The sequence below is a fragment of the Stegodyphus dumicola genome, chromosome 9 (genome assembly GCF_044657685.1).
Source record: "Stegodyphus dumicola isolate Sdum_Otavi_A_Nest chromosome 9, ASM4465768v1".
Classification (NCBI taxonomy): domain Eukaryota; kingdom Metazoa; phylum Arthropoda; class Arachnida; order Araneae; family Eresidae; genus Stegodyphus; species Stegodyphus dumicola.
The window spans coordinates 171,888,157-171,906,540 of record NC_140776.1 but is presented as its reverse complement, the minus strand read 5'-3'; the positions used below and the strand labels follow the sequence as shown (position 1 = coordinate 171,906,540).

The following is an 18,384-nucleotide window of genomic DNA, read 5'->3' as shown; positions in this document are numbered from 1 at the left end:
TTATAATAACGAGTGATGTAAGGATTTATATATATTATTGTGAATTCGCTCTCAGCGAATTTTACTCTTGCAAGCGATATTTGTAGAAGTAATAAATTATAAAGATATTTTACTTCAAAGAAGAATTAGGCACAATATTACGTCACTAAATTCGACTAAATCGTTCCGGTTAATATGTCTGTATGAAACCAGACAAACATATATTAACCTTCCGGTTAATGTAGTATATATTAACCTTCCGGTCTGTATGAAACCAGCTTGCTCCAGAAGTTAAAAATTGGTATTTGGTTCTAAGAATTCTATTTCGTCATCATGTCTTCAAATGCCAATGCGCAAATAATGATTTTAATCTAATTAAAAAATCTGATATGGACACTACATAAACATTCTTCTTTCAGTGTACTATCCCAAGATGGTTTTTCTGTTTGATATGTTGTTGTTATGTTCCGGTTAAAGTTTTCATACCTTTAGTTAATCTGCAAGCAAATTGTTAGAATTATCAACAATTTAAAAGTGGCGCTAGGCACACTGATGCTATCATTTGTTTACATTTGAAACTTATTAGAACAGTGAATTAAGTCAGTTGGCGCAACAACTTCAGAGCCTTTTTGCCCAGTGAGATCAAACATTAACTTTGGGTTTTGTGTACCAAAAATTCGCTTTTCCTGGTCATTGGCCAAAGTGCAGGTTTTTGTGTAGAAACTTTAATTTTAATTCTGAATTTTTTTAACTGTTTTTAATTGTATCTGCTGTTTTAGTTTTTTTGTATTTTAAAATTTTCAGTGAAGCTATTTTGAGATTTTATATAATTTTACTTTGCTGCGAAATGAGAAGTGAATTAATTGGATGAGAAATATATCTCTAGAGAATTTCGGAGAAATAATTTTAAATGAAGTGCAGCAAAAAATGTGTATAATTTAACAGACCGTACATGGAAGTCGTAGTTTCCACATCAGATGTTTTTGAAAATGACACGAAAATAGCCAGCTCTCACCTTATAAGTGCTTTTACTTTTTCATCAGTAAAAACTCTCCATAGGCGCCAAGGTGATTACACTATTGTTATTTTGTGTAGATTACCGAAGAATCGTTAACTAAGAAATTAATTAACGATTAGGCCAAAATATCGTATTTACTCACGCATTTCTTCCTCTTTTTGCAGATTTAAAACATTGGTTTAGAAAATTTCAGTTTAGTTTCTTAAATTTTAGTTTACTTTCTCGGTTAAGAACGTAAAATTTCTAATGCCAGTGCCTGGAATTCCTCAGAAAATATTTTTCACTTTATTTCTAGATCATATTTTGAATTTTTATAATCCTAGCGAAATTTATTCAGTTTCCCCTCCCACGAAGAAAAAAAGACATAGATTATAAATAAAATAACCCTGGAGATTAAATCTTCTATAAGTGTTAATAAATGGAGTTAAGTGCATCTTTACATTTTACGGGAGTGAATCTTCCTTCTAAATGAACAAATCATTTACAAACTCTTCTTTCTGAAGTGATATAACACCACATAATCTTCCTCTCTCAATTTTCGTGCAGTAAAATTAAAGACAAAAAGGAGGGAATTGCGTGAGTAAATATAGTATTACGATTTATACATTCATATTTCAAAGGAAGAATATTCTGAATTGATATACTTACAACATATACAGCGGTAGCATAAGTAATGACCAACAGCAAGTTGTATACAATCATTGTCTTCCTAAGATCGAAAGGTTTTCTGTCCCTCATGAATGCTGGGCCAATTATTTTGACAACAACCAAGTACATCAGGCAGATAAAAGCAGGCCAGAATTTGCTCTTTACCAGGAACCATTCTCGAATAATGGGATCTAGAATTTGGAAGGAATAAAACATATTATTGTAATGATGAAAAAGGAGTTTAATACCTATTAGAAACATATCACGCAAAATACCGAAGAGCAGTGTTTTTCAGTGATGCTTCTTTCATTTACTTAATTCCTTGCTAAACATCCTTTTTTTTTTAATTAACAATACATTTTGGTGAATCTTTACATTATGGTAACTTGGCGGTTTTGCGAAAATTTGGCGACCAACCCTGCTACAGCAACCCGCTAGTTTTGTTTTGGACGCCATTTTGTTTTCACGAAGTAAAGGCATGTTTTTTTTTTTTTTTTTTTTTACTCAACATTTTTTCCAACAATCTGCTAGCCGAATTACGCTTATATTAGAAATTTCATGGAACAAAAATGCTTAATGACGAAGATTAGGTGCGAAATTGAGAGAAAGTGCAGAATCGCAAACTGCTCGCCACATGTCGATCTATTTTCACTTTAAAAAAATCCCAGAATTGCACAAAAATGATATTGCGCACACTCTTGACTTTATTTACGTACACATCGATCTATTTTCCCTTAAAAAGTCAAAGAAAATTGACAAAATCCAATTCTTCTTACTCTTGTAAAAAGCGCCAAACAAATAAGTGGGCGATTCTGCACTTTAGCAGCGAAATTATTTTTAAGTGCTTATTAGCTAAAATCACGATCGGAATTTTCCGGAAAATGTCACATGACATGTCTCATGATCTCTCATTTCTCTGAGACAAAATAATCTGTGATTCGAACTGTGTACTTCTCAGATTATTGCTAAGTCTTAGCTAGTAACCTTTATCGCCTTACCAAAATGTCGCCAAACTACCTGTTACCATATTCTAAAGATTAGCTTACATTTTTATTCTGCAGGGAATAAAAAAGTTTTCTGTAATTAAAATACGAAAAAAATAGAAGAATTATTAGAAGCGGTATTTACTCTAACAGTATTCATTTATTTATTATGTGCTCTTCTAATAGGCACTTCACGGAAAGGGAGCTCACATTAAGGTCATTTTATGAGAACGAGGTCTGTATCCACCTTATATACGAGGAAACCACGAAAACAGCCTTACAGCCACCCCATTCGTCGGAATTCGAACCCCGGATAGAACTTTCAATGTTCAGCTCAGTTTCAGCCTACTGTAATAGGATGATATTGTGTTAGATTTTTAAGTTTGTAAGGTTAATTCCAAAAGTATTCTCTGCACAATGAAAAGGACAGTTCTATATCTCCAATTCTACTGAGCGAATTGACAAAATTCAACTTAGTGTTTTGCATGCCTCGAGAGCTCGATATATATTATATTTATATCATTTTGTTCAAAAACAGGTATTTTCACACCAAATAAGACATTTTCTGAAATGACATATCGATTTTTTTTCTATATTTTGATCTTAAGCCTCAAATTATGCCAAAGTGTTAAATTTCGTAAAAATCGGCCCGGATAGTTTTTTAAAACATTTGGGCTCAAAATTTTATTTCCTCAGTGTTAAATTGAATTCGGTATATATTTATCTTTTTTTTTTTTTTTTTTTTTTTTTTTTTTTATGCTTACCTTTCTTAATTCTTTCTTTCACATTTAAAAGTTTAGGCTCAATCCAAATAGCATTCGCACATTTTTTATGATTTATTTTTTAAATTTCTGTTTTTAGTAATTTTTATGATTTTTTAGAAACTATTTTGGAATTATAAGTTGTACGTTTTTGCCATCATCTTAAAGTAGATGCATTTTTAGGCATACCTGTAAAAATTAGAATTTTTTATTCAAACTTTCTCAAGGTATAAATGAATTTATATACTAGCGCGTTTTGAAATTTGGCATATTTGTTACAAGCGATAATAACGCAAAATATGGTTTACACACTTTGTTAAAACCATTTAAAAGCATGAACAGTACACCATTTTTCTCGCTCGTGCATAATGAAAAGGAGAGGGAAACAGGTTGCCATAAATAAAGAATTTCGCCAAGTGAATTATTCTTGGCGCAAACTGAAAACAAATGTGCCAAGGCAAAGATACAAATTCTTCGTAAGTTTCTCATTAAATTTTATAAAATTTAATATTAAGGCATTTGAGTCGTAAAAAAGAAATGTGTGAAAAATCGGTATGTCATTTTAGAAAAAGTCCGATTTTGTGTCAAAATAAGTATGTCAGAACAATGCTGTATGTATATCTGATATAGATCCTAAGTTGAGCTTTCGAATCATGCTTACGTAAATTAAATTTCGTCAATCTGGCCATTAAAAAAAAAAATGAAGATATAGAATAGTACCCTCTTTTTGTTCATGTGCATAGTAGACTTCTTTGTCTACTTGTATATCATTAGGAAGATTTTGTAGTTGCTTGTAATAGGTCTCCTGAAATCAGCGTTCATTTGATACTGAATCAAAACTAGGAAACTGGTCTAAAAGACGAATTGACTTGAAGGAATGTTAAAATTCGCATTTGAGAAAATACGCAATCTAGAAATATCCATCGATGATTGACAATATTGCTAGACTATTCTATAAACTGAATGCCTAAAATTTCAGCCTATTTGTTGATTAAGTTTCCAACTTTTAAATGACTGTTAGAGCAATATTTTACCTCACTTGAATTACAAATAAATTATCTTTTTTAGACATTTTGGGAATAATATTTGCTCACTGGACAGAAGTTTTGTCTTCGAAAGAGAATTTTAAGCATTTAGTAAATGAGAAAAAGAAAAAGTCATAAAAGTTAACTATCGGTGCAAGTTGCTGGTTTTCGCGCGATTTTTTAGAAAGATTCCCAAACTATCAATATTTATCGTTAAGTCGGCAAAGATTATCAACATATGAAACCAAGCATACTTTGGCAAATTAAAATACAAATTTGAATTATTAAATAAGAATTGCTTGATACGTCAAAAATAAGAAACTTCCATTTTTCTTCAAATCATACTATAACATTTTTGAAATCTGTCTAATTCCGAAATACACAGCGATCTGTTTTCGCTTAAAGAACAGATAATTCCAGAGACTCCACTTCGTGCGCTATTCTCGACAGCAGCGGATATTTAGGAAATAATTTCTTCGTTGTTCCCTTTAGGAAAGTTTCAGCAAAATTCTGTATTCTTGCAGGAATTTTACTGCAGTTTGTTTCCATTGTTCGCAAATTCCTCAAGCTCAAATTTTAATACTCAGTTTAAAGGCAAATATATGATGATTTGTTTAAAACAACAGGCTGTAATTTCGAATACAACGAAATTAGGAACGTTGTTTGACTGAAGGGTTGTTATGAGAATGGCCCGGCAGTATGGTTATTCGCATAATTGCCAGAGTTTAGCCCATTATCTAAATTTGGCGACTTCTGCTAAGGTGGTTGCGTTAATACATAAGTATCAAATCTTTTTGTATTTCTCTAACAGATTTTTAAATTTTTCCGTTAAGACAGATTTCAGAAATGTGCTGATTTTTCCTTTTAATGAAATGAATATATAAAATTCAGCAACTTCAGCGGAAAATTTGGTGTCCGCCGATAACATCGCGGCAAAAACATCGCGGACGAAAACGTCGCGGAGAAAACAACGCAAGGCGAAAACGTCGTGCTACAAAACATCGTGGGAGAAAACATCGCAGTTCTAAAACATCGCGGTACAAAATATCGTCGTCGAAAATAAAGCGGTTCAAAAACTTCGCAGTTTAAAAACATCGTCGTCGAAAATATCGTGGTAAAAAATAAAGTATCTATAAATCATCGCATGACGATAACATCGCAGACATGCTTTTTTCAGGTTTTAATAATTGTAAATGGATATTCTCATAATAATTTGTGAGCGCAAGATGTAAAGAAGGATAATTTTTACTTTCACAATTTTTTATTAACTAATAAATGTTTTGCTGGAAACGTAAGAAGGAAACTTAAGCATAGAAAATTAAATGCAACTTACAGATTATACCTTTCATGAAAACTACCAGTAAAAACTTTATAAAAAATGGGCCTTTGTTAGTTAACTATGTCGGTTTAAAATTTTATTAAGTGCTATAAGTTGCATTAATTTTCTATGCTTAAGTTTCCTTTTTGTTTTCTCAGCAAAAATTTATTGATTAACAAAAAATATGAAAGTAAAAATTATCCTTCTTTCCATCTTGCGCTCACAAATCATTACGGGAATATCCATTTATAGTTATTAAAGCTGAAAAAAGCATGTGTGCGATGTTATCGTCATGCGATGATTTGTAGATACTTTATTTTTTACCGCGATATTTTCGACGACGATGTTTTTAAACTGCGAAGTTTTTGAACCGCTTTATTTTCGACGACGATATTTTGTACCGCGATGTTTTAGAACTGCGATGTTTTCTCTTTGCGATGTTTTCTCCCACGATGTTTAGTAGCACGACGTTTTCGTCTTGCGTTGTTTTCTCCGCGACGTTTTCGTCTGCGATGTTTTTGCCGCGATGTTTTCGGCTGTAACCGAAAAATTTTACGTAAACAGTAAATGAGCTTAACATCTGAAAATTTCGGTTTGCTGCCAGGTATTGTTATAAGCTCGTTCGACTATATACCTATTTTCAGAGAAAAAAATGTTTTATTAACTAAATTTATATTACTTTAAATTACTGATGATTAACAACTGCCTTACCTCCTCTGTTTAAATATTCATCGATTTCATTGAAAATCCCTCTGTCTTTAAAAATGACTTTCTCGAGTTGAACATTCATATCTGAAAGTAGAAAAGTCTTTTCTGAATTCAAGCGTATAATACGGTCTGAAATAATAATAATAAATCATACCAAATTTGTAACGGTTCTTTTGTTTTTCTTATCATAGTTTACATTTTAAATTCCTTATCATGTCTTCCATGAATGCACAGTACATTAGCCAGAAGTAAAAGATAATGAATAAATGAAATATCAAATTTTAAAAAAGAGCCAGTTGCAAGTTTAATAGAATTAGCAGCCTACTTTAGCTACATAGATTGCTTCTATGTTGATAACTTCACATAAAATGTAGTACATACATTTGCCCCAATTTCTGATTCTAGATGAATCAAGTAATTCAAATAATCATTGAAATATTCACTATTAAACACTGCTTCATTTATCCATATTTTTCTCCTGATTACTATTCGAACTAAATGTTCGAGTTGTGAACAGTGGCTGAGTAGTTAAGACCAATGAATTCTGGTAGTTCAATCTACTTTGAGTTTGATCCCAATGGCTGTCTGCATAGGTAATGTTCGGGGTTTTCAACGTGAATAAAAGCCAGTTATCCTCACGAAAACTTCCTTTCTTTTAAGCTAGTAGCCCTCGTTGCTTTTCCATCTTCAAGTAACTTAATGTAACCACGGTTCACGAGAATGAAGAACACCTAGACCTGTTTAATACAAGGTTGCCTTCCCACATTTATTTACGCCGCAACCCTTACAGGTCTTCGAGGGAGGCATAACCACATCGGTCAACCCAGGGGGACAATCTTGTTTCACTAAGTCTGGGTAAAAGTCACAAGTCAATGATGGACGGCAGTGAATCCGTCACGAAAGCATAAAACACAGTTCGATATCGTCCGTCCCCCAGAGCTGACCAAGGGAGCCAACCCCCAAGGACAACCTACGATATCTTACCATGTAACGTCCTCACAGCCAAGGAGCAGAGCACGGCCATTTATGGGAGAAGACCCGGGGTTCTCCCAGACCACTGACTGGACTTGTGTCCTGTCAGCTTCGATTTGTTGGGTATATAATCAGACTTCACAGGACTAGAACCACAAGTCCATCCTATGGTAGGCACAGGCTTGGCAGAGACCGTGCTGGTGCTGTCGTATCCGTTGCCTTCGCTGTGGGGGCGCTCTCATGTAGATATTAAGCGTTGTGCCGGGGGGCGGCTCCCCGCGCAGCCCTCAGTGTGATGGATTATGGCGAAGAACGTGAGAAGTCCCTGCGGGCTGTTCGGTGGGTTGGCGCCTCGCCGGCACAGTCGTCTGAGGGAGGCTGTATAAACATGTTAAGGCGCTCAAAGAGCTGCCAGGTAATGTAGCCCGACTTGGTGTTAATGTTAATGGTTTTAATGGTCCATGCCAAGCTTTAACCATGCTCCGACTAAACGGAGGTTGTAGTCCTGTGAAGGGTGATTATATACCCGCTTGGCTGAGATTGTCTAAGTCCAGATCTTAGCCAATAGCTTCACAATGGCTTATGGTACTCTATACGTATTTCTGAACATGGTAAAGAGACTTAAAACGCAGTTCTTATTTCCAGTAGCCTTATAATATTAACATGTCACAAATTAAACAAAAGCTATGCGTGTTCGATGCACGTTACATAGAGCAGTTTGTTGTAAAGCATTCTGAGCGATTTGAATTTTCGATAAAATGCAATAAAATTCCCGACACCGATCTGGAACGTTACATCTTTATTTTAATATAGATTTTGTTTTAGTTGTACCATATTACTCGTAGCATTACTAAATTACAACATTAACGAACAAAAGAGATCCTTTGACAAAAGATGTTGTCACCCAGCCTGTTCTTCAATATCCGGATCCATATGGTAACATGTCATCCTCTTGACATAGTTCAAAGTGGTATATCACGCATGGTTATTTACAATGTTATTTACAAAAAGAAACTTAAAATCCTACCTTTTTGTAATGAAACAGAAAGTGGAGTTGCCTGTGTCGATGAGAGAGTGCCATTTTACAGTGTTGCTCGAAACACGAAACTTGAAATCGGGTAATTAAAATAATCGTTGAATAATGGTCATATTTTATGTCCTATAAAATTTAACTGCATATAATTCATACTTAATTTTGAAATCAAATGCGCCTGATAATGCTGAAGCCAAAAACAGAAGACCGTTTATAAAAACCTCATGTTCGATTTGACAGAAGACAATATAAAAGAAAGAGCAGTGTCAAAAAGCATTCCAAAGAACATTCATATGCTGCACAAAAATTGTCAAGAAAGGTTGCAGAGTTGGAACATCGAAATGAGACGGGAAAACGGGGCCGATCTGAGTGCAAAACGTATCTTTGTTTAGAGCATGCTGCATTTTTTTTTTTCTTTTTTTTTGTAATAAATGTAAAAATGAAATACGAATCATCGTTTTGATTCAGCTTTTTATCAGCAATAGAAAATATCTTTATCAAATGCTTACTTTATATTAACTATTTTGTTTTGCGTTAAAGTTCACTACAATGTCTAAAAATATACTTTTGTTGTGAAAAAAGTACACAAAAATCTAAATATTTACTTTGTTGATCTATTTTAGGATTTTAGTGTCTTAAATATGTTTGACTAAAAAAGATAAAGTTGTTTTAATTTAAATATAATGCAGATACGATATATCTGATGCAAAGTATAATGGGTCTCGCAGAACCAACCCGTGCATTTATGGTATTTTATCCACCCCCGTACTTACGGTTTAAATTACCCTTCATTCAACTCAAAATAAATGTACAGATCGTACCTGCTGGAGCTTACAATAAACCTCTATTTGGGGTTTAACTCAAAATAGGAAATATTAAAGTAATTTAAAATTAAATAAAAGTAACCAACCGAAGCTGCGCTGAATCAACTAACAGAGTTGACCCCTATTTAAGATCGCCGGAGTATACTAGTAGGCGCGTAACAGTACGGCCGTATAACAATAAGCTTAGAATAGCAGCAACAACGTGGCGAAAAGGCTGAACACGCTCTCCAACTGAAGTGACCCAGACTTCAGCCAAAATAGACGTTTATTTGGATAAATCGTAATCCTTAAAATCCATTTTGGCAGGGAAACGCAGGTGGAAATTTAGAATGTACAGGAAAGGCTTCTTCGAAAATAAAATAACTATTAGTAAAATAAAGAAATCCCTACAAAACTCTATAGCATTTTTCCAAAAGCACCCTAGTGATCGGGAACCTAATTCCAGTATATGCCATAGTACAATAAAATACAGAAGAAAAATGTAATTTGGTTAAGGTAACCAACTTCGTTTGAAGGTCTTTTTTCAAAATGTTTGTTATATATCTGAGTTGATGAGAATTTTTATTCGATCACACTCATACTTAAATGTAATCACTGTAAAACGGAAAAAAGTTCATTATTTTTGTGAAAATTTATGCAAAAAACTGAATAATTGAGATCCAAATTAACGAAAACATCAACTATAACTGACAAAAAAATATTTTTACGTTTTTCTTTTCTGACACCAGTTGTTATGTTATTTTCTTCCTTTACGTTCGTACGGGTTCGTGTGGATTTGGAGTGAATAACGACGACACTTGATGAAGTATCGAAACACACTTTATTGGTCGGTATTAATCAGGACAACTCCAAAATCTCGTTTGCAGTCGTAGAACTGTTATAAACACGCTGACACGATCAGCAACACAGCTTTCAGGTTTCAAGCTATCACGGTGGAGACAGCTTCACTGCAAAGCACCAGAGTCCAGGTGCCGACTCTGCTTGGTCGTTCTCGAAACTCCACGTAATCTCGAGACTCTCCATGCTACTACTCGCGATGCACTCGACGACACACAGAGCTCAGCTCCCGACTCTTCGGTTCAGTCGATCCCAGAGCTCAACACACTCTCTCAACGATGCACTAAATGCGATACACTCAGAGACTCTTCGATGCACTCGACGACCAACTCGGCGCTAGACTTCGAGACACGCGCTCAATGACTATCAGCTCGCTAGACGAGGCACACACTAACTGACTGCGGGCTAGCAGGGTTTATATAGCTTTCGGCTTGTGTTCGAGAACATTCTGGGTTAAAACGGTAAGAATTCGTTCCAGAAGGTTCTCCAACTGTCCATGATATATCGCTAATTTTGTCGCCAAATGGGCGATTTTTCGACAAATGTGGCAACCCTGCTTTCCTTTTTTATTTTATGGTAACCATAAACCAGCTTTGCTGGAAAGCTATCTCACCGCGGCCTGTACAATTCGTAACAATATTTTGTAAAACGTTAACGAATTTTATAATAACAAACTCAAAGATTCCGAAGCAAGCAATGGCAACACTGTATGGGGAAAAAATGTCTCCAGCACGGGACACTGTTTGCAGTACAACCAGAAGCCAAAATTCGATACAATCAAATCGCTTTAAAACATACAGATAACATAACTAAAGAAAAAAATATTTACACTATGTACAAGTTATATATACAAATTAAACACATAACAATTTTAAATTATACAAATTAAAGTTCTGAATGAATTTCAGTCTCACTCTTTTCATTAATTTATACCTGGGTCAAATACTTTTCCACTGCAGTTCTCAGTTGCATTTCTGTTTTGCATATCACAGTCTGAAGATTCAGTTCTTTCAGACTTTTCCTCTGCAGGAAGATCTAAAACAGTTCGTTCATCACTCTGTAGTTCATTCACAGCATGGATACAGTTCACCTCGGTATTTTTAGCAGATGGTGCATGCTTATTTATCTCTTCTTCCTGAAAGCCAGTTCCGATGTTTGCACCAGGGTCGCGAATAGAATGCGATCCTTTAGAAGCAGAAGTATCCAGGTTTAGAATCAAGTCCTTATCTGCACAACCTACACTATGAGGCACGCACCCAGTTTGTGAAGTGAGTGAATTTTCTTGCAATACTGGAGCGCACTGCTTAAGCTGCACTTCATCATCTCCCATCTCTGCATCACACGCACTTTCAGATGATTAAACACTTACTGCTTGCGACTTCGTAACTTCACTATCAGTTTTGACGAGCTTAACGACGAGTATTTTCATTTTCTTCCACTTCAGGCACTTGTGAATCAAGAGCTTCTTTCCCGTCTTTAATTTCTTCATGTTTTCGTTGTTTACCTTTAATCCCGTTAGATGTTTCATCCATCATTTCTTGATCTTTCTCAGGCAGTTTATTAGCTACTTCCTTCATTTCTTCATCCCTTGATTCTTCAGATGCCTCTTCTCTCATTTCCACATCGTCTTTTATGGCTCCAGTTTCTTCTGTAAGCTCCACTTTCACCTCATGGAGTTGCTCTCGCAGCTTTTCCTGGCCGACATTTATTTCTTTTCGCAGGGCTTTCTAACCTTCCAGTCCCGCTTTCAACTCTTTCAGTGAGGCTTTTATCTCAGCTGTCATCTCTTTATATCCAGATTTTATCTCAGCATACCCGGCTTTTAACTGTTTCAGTTCGGCTTTCATCTCTTTGTCCCGCTTTGATCTCGGCAAAGAAGTCCATCAAAGCCTTCGTTTCCTCCGCCATGGCTATCCTCTGCAGGCGGGTCACTGGCATTCACTCACAAATCCCACTTTTGACACCAATTGTTACATTTTTCTTTTCTGACACCAGTTGTTACGTTATTTTCTTCCTTCACGTTCGTACAGAGTTCGTGTGGATTTAGAGTGAATAACGACGACACTTGAAGTATCGAAACACACTTTATTGGCCGGTATTAATCAGGACAACTCCAATATCTCGTTTACAGTCGTCGAACTACTATAAACACGCTGACACGATCAGCGACACAGCTTTCAGGTTATCAAGCAATCACGGTGGAGACAGCTTCACTACAAAGCACCAGAGTACAGCTCCCGACTCTGCTTCGTTGTTCTCGGAACCCCACGTACTCTCGAGACTTTCCACGCTACAACTCGCGATGCACTCGACGACACACAACGCATAGCTTCCGACTCTTCGATTCAGTCGTTCCCGAGCTCAGTATGCTCTCGCGACGATGCACTAACCGCGATACACTACGAGACTCTTTCGGTGCGCTCGACGACCCACTCGGCACTCGCTGCCGGCTGTCAACTCGATCGACTCCGCAGGGATGGACTTGCTAGATGAGACACCAACTCGATACTAACTATCTCGCACTCCAGACGAGGCACTCTTACTCGCCCTCTCGACGAGGCACACTCTCGATACTAATTGACTTCGGACCTGCAGGATTTATATAGGTTTCGGCTTGTGTTTCGAGAACATTCTGGGCTAAACCGGTAAGAATTTGTTCCCTAAGGTTCTCCATCCCTCCATGGTATATCGCCAATTTTGTCGCCAAATGGGCGATTTCTGATGTGCACACCACACGACTTCCTTGCACGGAATATTAAATTATACGCACTTTCTCCTGCGTTTCATTTAAACTTATTCCCTCGAATTTAATTAGAGGTGGATTTCTCCTTCAATTAATTCAGTTCTCCCTTCGCAGGAAGGCAAAAGAACATAACAGCTCAAAGTATTTTCGTTAAAAAATTGAAAGAGATACTAAAACATAAAAACACCAAATACAGTTTAAACAATTAAAAAACACAACTTTTTAAATTAAAATTATAGTTTCTATGCGAAAACAAGCAATTCGGCCAACAGGCAAGAAGGCAGATTTCTCGGTGCACAAACCTAAAAGTTTCCTTTTGGTAACACTCGGCGAAAAGACACTGAATGTGCAGAAAAAATTAATTCACTATTCTGCTCAGTTTCAAATGTAAACAAATGCGGCTGCTGTGGTAACACAAATAGGCTTAGACGCACTTAAACCACTTTTAAATTGATTATAATTCTACAAATCTTGCATGCAGATTAACTAAAGCATAAAAATCTTAACCGGAAGGTAAGAATAATATAATTCAATCATATTTAAAAGAAACATGTAATTACATTAGATGTAATTGTGCACCTCCCTTTTTGATTGCAATCGGCGGCAGCAAAATTATATATTGTTACAGTTTTTCTTCCTTCTTCTGACACCAGTTGTTACGTTATTTTCTTCCTTCACGTTCGCAAGGGATTCGTAGAGTGAATAAGGACGACTTTTTATGAAGTATCGAAACAAACTTTATTTGCCAGTATTGTCAGGACAGCTCCAAAACACGTTTTACAGTCGTCGATGAACTACTATAAACATGCTGACACAATCAGGGACACAGCCTTCTGGTAATCAGGCTATCACGGTGGAAACAGCTTCCTGCAAAGCACCCGACTCTGCTTTCCGGAGTACAGCTCTCGACTCTGCTTAGTCGTTCTCAGAACTCCGCGTACTCTCGAGACTCTCCCCGCTACAACTCGCGATGCACTCGACGACACACAGAGCACAGCTCCCGACTCTTCGGTTCAGTCGTTCACAGAGCTCAACACGCTCTCTCGACGATGCACTAATCGCGATACACTAACAGACTCCTTCGGTGCACTCGACGACCCACTCGGCACTTGCTGCCCGGCTGTCAACTCGATCAACTCTGCAGGGATTGACTCGCTAGACGAGACACACTCATTCTCGATGAGAGACACACTTCCTGACTGCAGACCAGCACGGTTTATACAGCTTTCGGCTTGTTTTCGGGAACATTCTGGACTAAACCGGTAAGAATTCGTTGCAGAAGGTTTTACAACCGTCCATAGTATATCGCCAATTTTGTCGCCAAATGTCGGCAAATGGGCTATTTTTCGCCAAATGCGACAACCCTGCCTTCCCTTACCATTTTATAGCAACCTTAAAACTACTTTGCGGGAAAGCTATCATACCGCGCCTTTACATTTTGCAACAATATGTATATATATATATATATATATATATATATATAATTTATCAAGCAAAGCAGTAATAACAATTTTTGAAAAACCAATTTTGGTCTAGAAAACTGGTAACTTTTAGGCGAGCTTATTACAATTTATATATATATATATATATATATTGTTTTTGTATGCTTTTGTTTGTTTTGTATGTTTTTGTATATTTTTGTATTTTTAGGACTAATAGCTCATCGCTATTTATTTTCGTTTTTATTTTGATTTTAATTTTGATTTTAGTCTGTATTTAGAAAGTTTAGGTATTGTTTAACATATTTTAACACCTTAATGTGTCATTCTGTGCGGACGTGTCGGGAAATTGGAACAGAGAATTGAGACTATTAAAATTTCTAAGACACTTTGTCTAAATTTAAAAAAAATTTTAGCGAAAAAGTTTCAATTGTCTGTTTCGGCGAAACGCGTAGGGGTGTTAGCTTGATTCGACGTTCAAATAAATGAAATTTCCCTTGAAAAGCCTGTTTGGAAGTCGAATTGGGCTAATTTACCATTTTCCGCTTGCTTTTTATCTTTTTCTGTTTTTTTAATGTTTTATATGTCTAATGGTTTGATTTTCATATGCATTAATTTTTTAAAACGTGTTGAACCTTTTGGAGCAGCAGCTCTTGGTAACTTTTAGGCGAGCTTACTACAATTTTTATATTTTACTTATTTTGCAGCATATTGCGCAAGATGTTTTCTAGACCAAAATTGTTTTTTTTTTAAATTAAAATTACTACTTTGCTTGATAAATTATATATATATATATATATATATATATATATATATATATAATTTTTGTGCAGCCAATTTCAATCAAAAAGGAAGGTGCACAATTACATGTTAAAGCAGTCCTCTATACAAAATTTCAAAGTTCTGATGCTACTCGTTTTTGAGTTATGCGAGATACATACATATATACGTACGTACAGACTACATGAAAAACTCTCTTCTGAATCCATTTATAAAGCAGTTTCATAATTTTCATTTGGCGAAAATGAGTTCTTTATTATATCCTTACATACAGATCTCAAGCAAGACATCGTTAAAAATTGCACTCGGAACATTTTCACTGAAATATGATACCCGAAAGTTTTCGAGATTATAATACTTTCTTTACCTCGTTCAAGGAATCAAAGAAAGGTCAAAATTGCATCTTTAATTTGTCCTTTAAACTTTACTGGTTTTGGTAGAGAATAATTTCCGTTTTGTAGTCTGTAGGAAAACTGATATATCACCACTTCTAATTAAGATATCAAAAAAAGAAAAGGATAGATAAGAATGTGGGTTTTAAAAGGGTTAATTTAAAAAAAAATGAGAGTTGTTTTTAAGCCAAAATCGGCCTTTTGGACGAGGTCAGTCTCCTTAATATAATATTAATAATTTACAATAATAATGCAATAACTTACCTTCACAATTCATTATCCAAATTCACTACACTGATATTAATTGAATGGCATCAGATAAAATAGATAAAAAAGGTAAAGTTAAATAGTGAAAATATTGGAAGAAATTAAGCAAATAAGGCGAATAGTCAAAATATTGGAAAAAATTAAACAAATATACATGCTAAAATCAATGAACACTGAGGAAGAAAATGCAGCATAATTTAGTAAATACCTGTTTTAAAAGCAGAAGGATCCGAACAGTTGTAAATCAACTCATGAAAATATCTTTGTGTGTATCAGTCAGAAAGAAAGTAATCGTGTAAATTCGTAAAATATAAGTTCGTGATGAAAATTGGAAACAGTTTGTTTGGTTTAATAAAGCACACGATGGTTATCTGCATACTTGGAAACAGAGTTACAGGAAACGGTTACAAAGTGTAAGAAATATTAAATGTTGAAGTAGGCTGTAAAGTAGGTGGTAGTCGTCGAAGAATGAATACATGAAAATAACTGGACTAGAAAGTAAAAACTGAAAGTAATAGTTGAAAGCAAACGTGAAACAATTACACAAATAAATAAAATCCTGAAGCTTTCAAATTCTATATTATTCCTCAACGGGTGTTCATTTAAAGGAACATACACGTTTCGATAGCATTTCGGCTAACGCGAAATCGGATTAAATATATTAAAAAACAGCATATCTTTAGAACATCTGATAGACAGTCTCGCGCACTGGAGATAAAAATATTTTATTCCTTACAGTGTTGCCACTGTTCGCTTTGACACTATTAACCCATTGGGGCAATTGCCCAGAAGAGCTGTTAATTTCGTTTTGGCATTTTGCGTTGGTTCACTATAAACTGCACTTCACGTTTCAAATTGTTGCCACCAAAATTAGAGCCTTTCGTTATATTCAACGAATGAATGTATGTATCTTTCTCGCACTGTAAAAAAACAACGGTAGCTAGAGAAATCAAATTTTGAATAACGTAGTCTTTCACTCGAATATGGACATGTGGAAGCCGTAATTTGGAATTTGTTTTATTATGTATCTCATATTTTGTAAAACTTCAACCAATTTTTGATTAACAAACTCAACGATTTCAAAGCGAGCAATGGCAACACTGTACGGGGGAAAAAAAAAAAATATCTCCAGCGCGTGAGTCTCTGTATTGGAAATTCTAAAGATATGCTCATTTTTAAATTATTTTGAGATATTGCTGTTGAATTGAATTTTAAGGTTAAAGTGCGTAGAATATGATAGTTAATCAAATGTGTGTGTGTGTGTGATTATGGCAAATCCTCGAGGGCTATCTGCCTAAGAGGAGGGATGCCTTCGTGGAGGACTTTCTAAGGGAAACTGGCTCGTATACACATTACACATGGGGAAAACTACGAAAACGCTCATGCAGCCAGCCCGTTCGCGGGATTCGAACCTCGGACCGAACTACCAGTGTTCAGCGACTTTACCGCTCGGCCGCTGGTGGGCGTTAATCAAATGAGCTATCACGCAAAATGTTAAAAAGCCCCTTTGGGCGTAATGAAAAATTTAATTGTATTATTATGTTTAGTTTTTAATGAAATATTCACTGCTAAAGTTTTACAAAGTAGTTAACAGAGGATAAAAAAATTCCAAAATCGAGTTTCCTGATCACCATGTTCGGGTGGAGAACTATGTTATTATAATTTCGTGACTCTAGGTACCATTGTTTTTTCGCAGTGCGAAAAACATCCACATTTTAATATAGATTCTTCCTTATTTAGTTTCTTTAAATGTAATGCAGTGCAATAATATTTGATGGCAACAATTTGAAAAGTGATACGACCGTTTATATCGATTCGACGCAAAATACCGTTTCGAACTAATGGCTCTTCTGGGATAACCTCCATTCGGGGTGATAATTAACTATCTGTCTCAGAAGCGAATCAAGTCATCATGATGTAAGGAAAAAATAAAGAATTTTAAGCATGATAATGATTAAAAAAACAGAAACATTTTCGCACATACAAACTGGTATATTACTTGAATGTAAGTATTGTAATGTATTTTGCAGTAATTTACAAAACAGACAATCTTCTTAGTAGAACATAAATTTTATTTCTAGTTCTCGGTGATAGACAAATTTTATACAATTCTTAAGTGGCAAAATTTTAATACTACTCCTAGCTGGCAAAATCTTCAGAATCTTAATCTTTTTAAAACAATATCTCACGTTACTGAGTAACGGTTTAATACAAATATGGCGTTGCCACTTCAACAATAATTATATTTATTTATTAAATAACAAGATATTACAGTATATACAAAACACATAGCTTAGCAGATATCACCTACTAAAACGCTTACATAAACGGAATAACATACTTCCTCCTTCCCAATTTTAAATGAACTTACTTATGCATTTGAATGCAATATGTGAGAAAAGATAAAATGTGTAAGGCTTTGTGTTTAGTTTCTGGTAAACGCTACATCGTAAACTTAGGTTGAATTTAGTTATTAAGACGTATTTTGACAATAAGTTGTTATTTGAAGATAATTTATAATTGGTGTTTAGAGAAGACGAGGTCAAAAATGGTCAAAATGTGCGTTCAACGGATACTACCTTCTTGAGAGTTAAATGCTCTTGAGAGTCAAGGTACAATACTTCTCCATTCGCTGTACAGGAGAAGTATTGCACATT

General features: G+C 35.3%; 1 protein-coding gene across 1 annotated transcript in view; it reads right to left on the bottom strand.

The window, feature by feature from the left end:
* Nucleotides 1-11,436, bottom strand: part of LOC146995555 (very long chain fatty acid elongase 7-like) — a 46,148-nt gene extending 34,712 nt beyond the window's left edge. The window contains exons 1-3 of the mRNA XM_085823140.1: nucleotides 11,097-11,436; nucleotides 6,444-6,569; nucleotides 1,646-1,836 (exon numbers count right to left, since the gene is read on the bottom strand). Of these exons, the coding sequence (XP_085679266.1) occupies nucleotides 1,646-1,836; nucleotides 6,444-6,569; nucleotides 11,097-11,436 (657 nt within the window). The remainder of the gene's footprint in view (nucleotides 1-1,645; nucleotides 1,837-6,443; nucleotides 6,570-11,096) is intronic.
* Nucleotides 11,437-18,384: the final 6,948 nt, after the last annotated feature.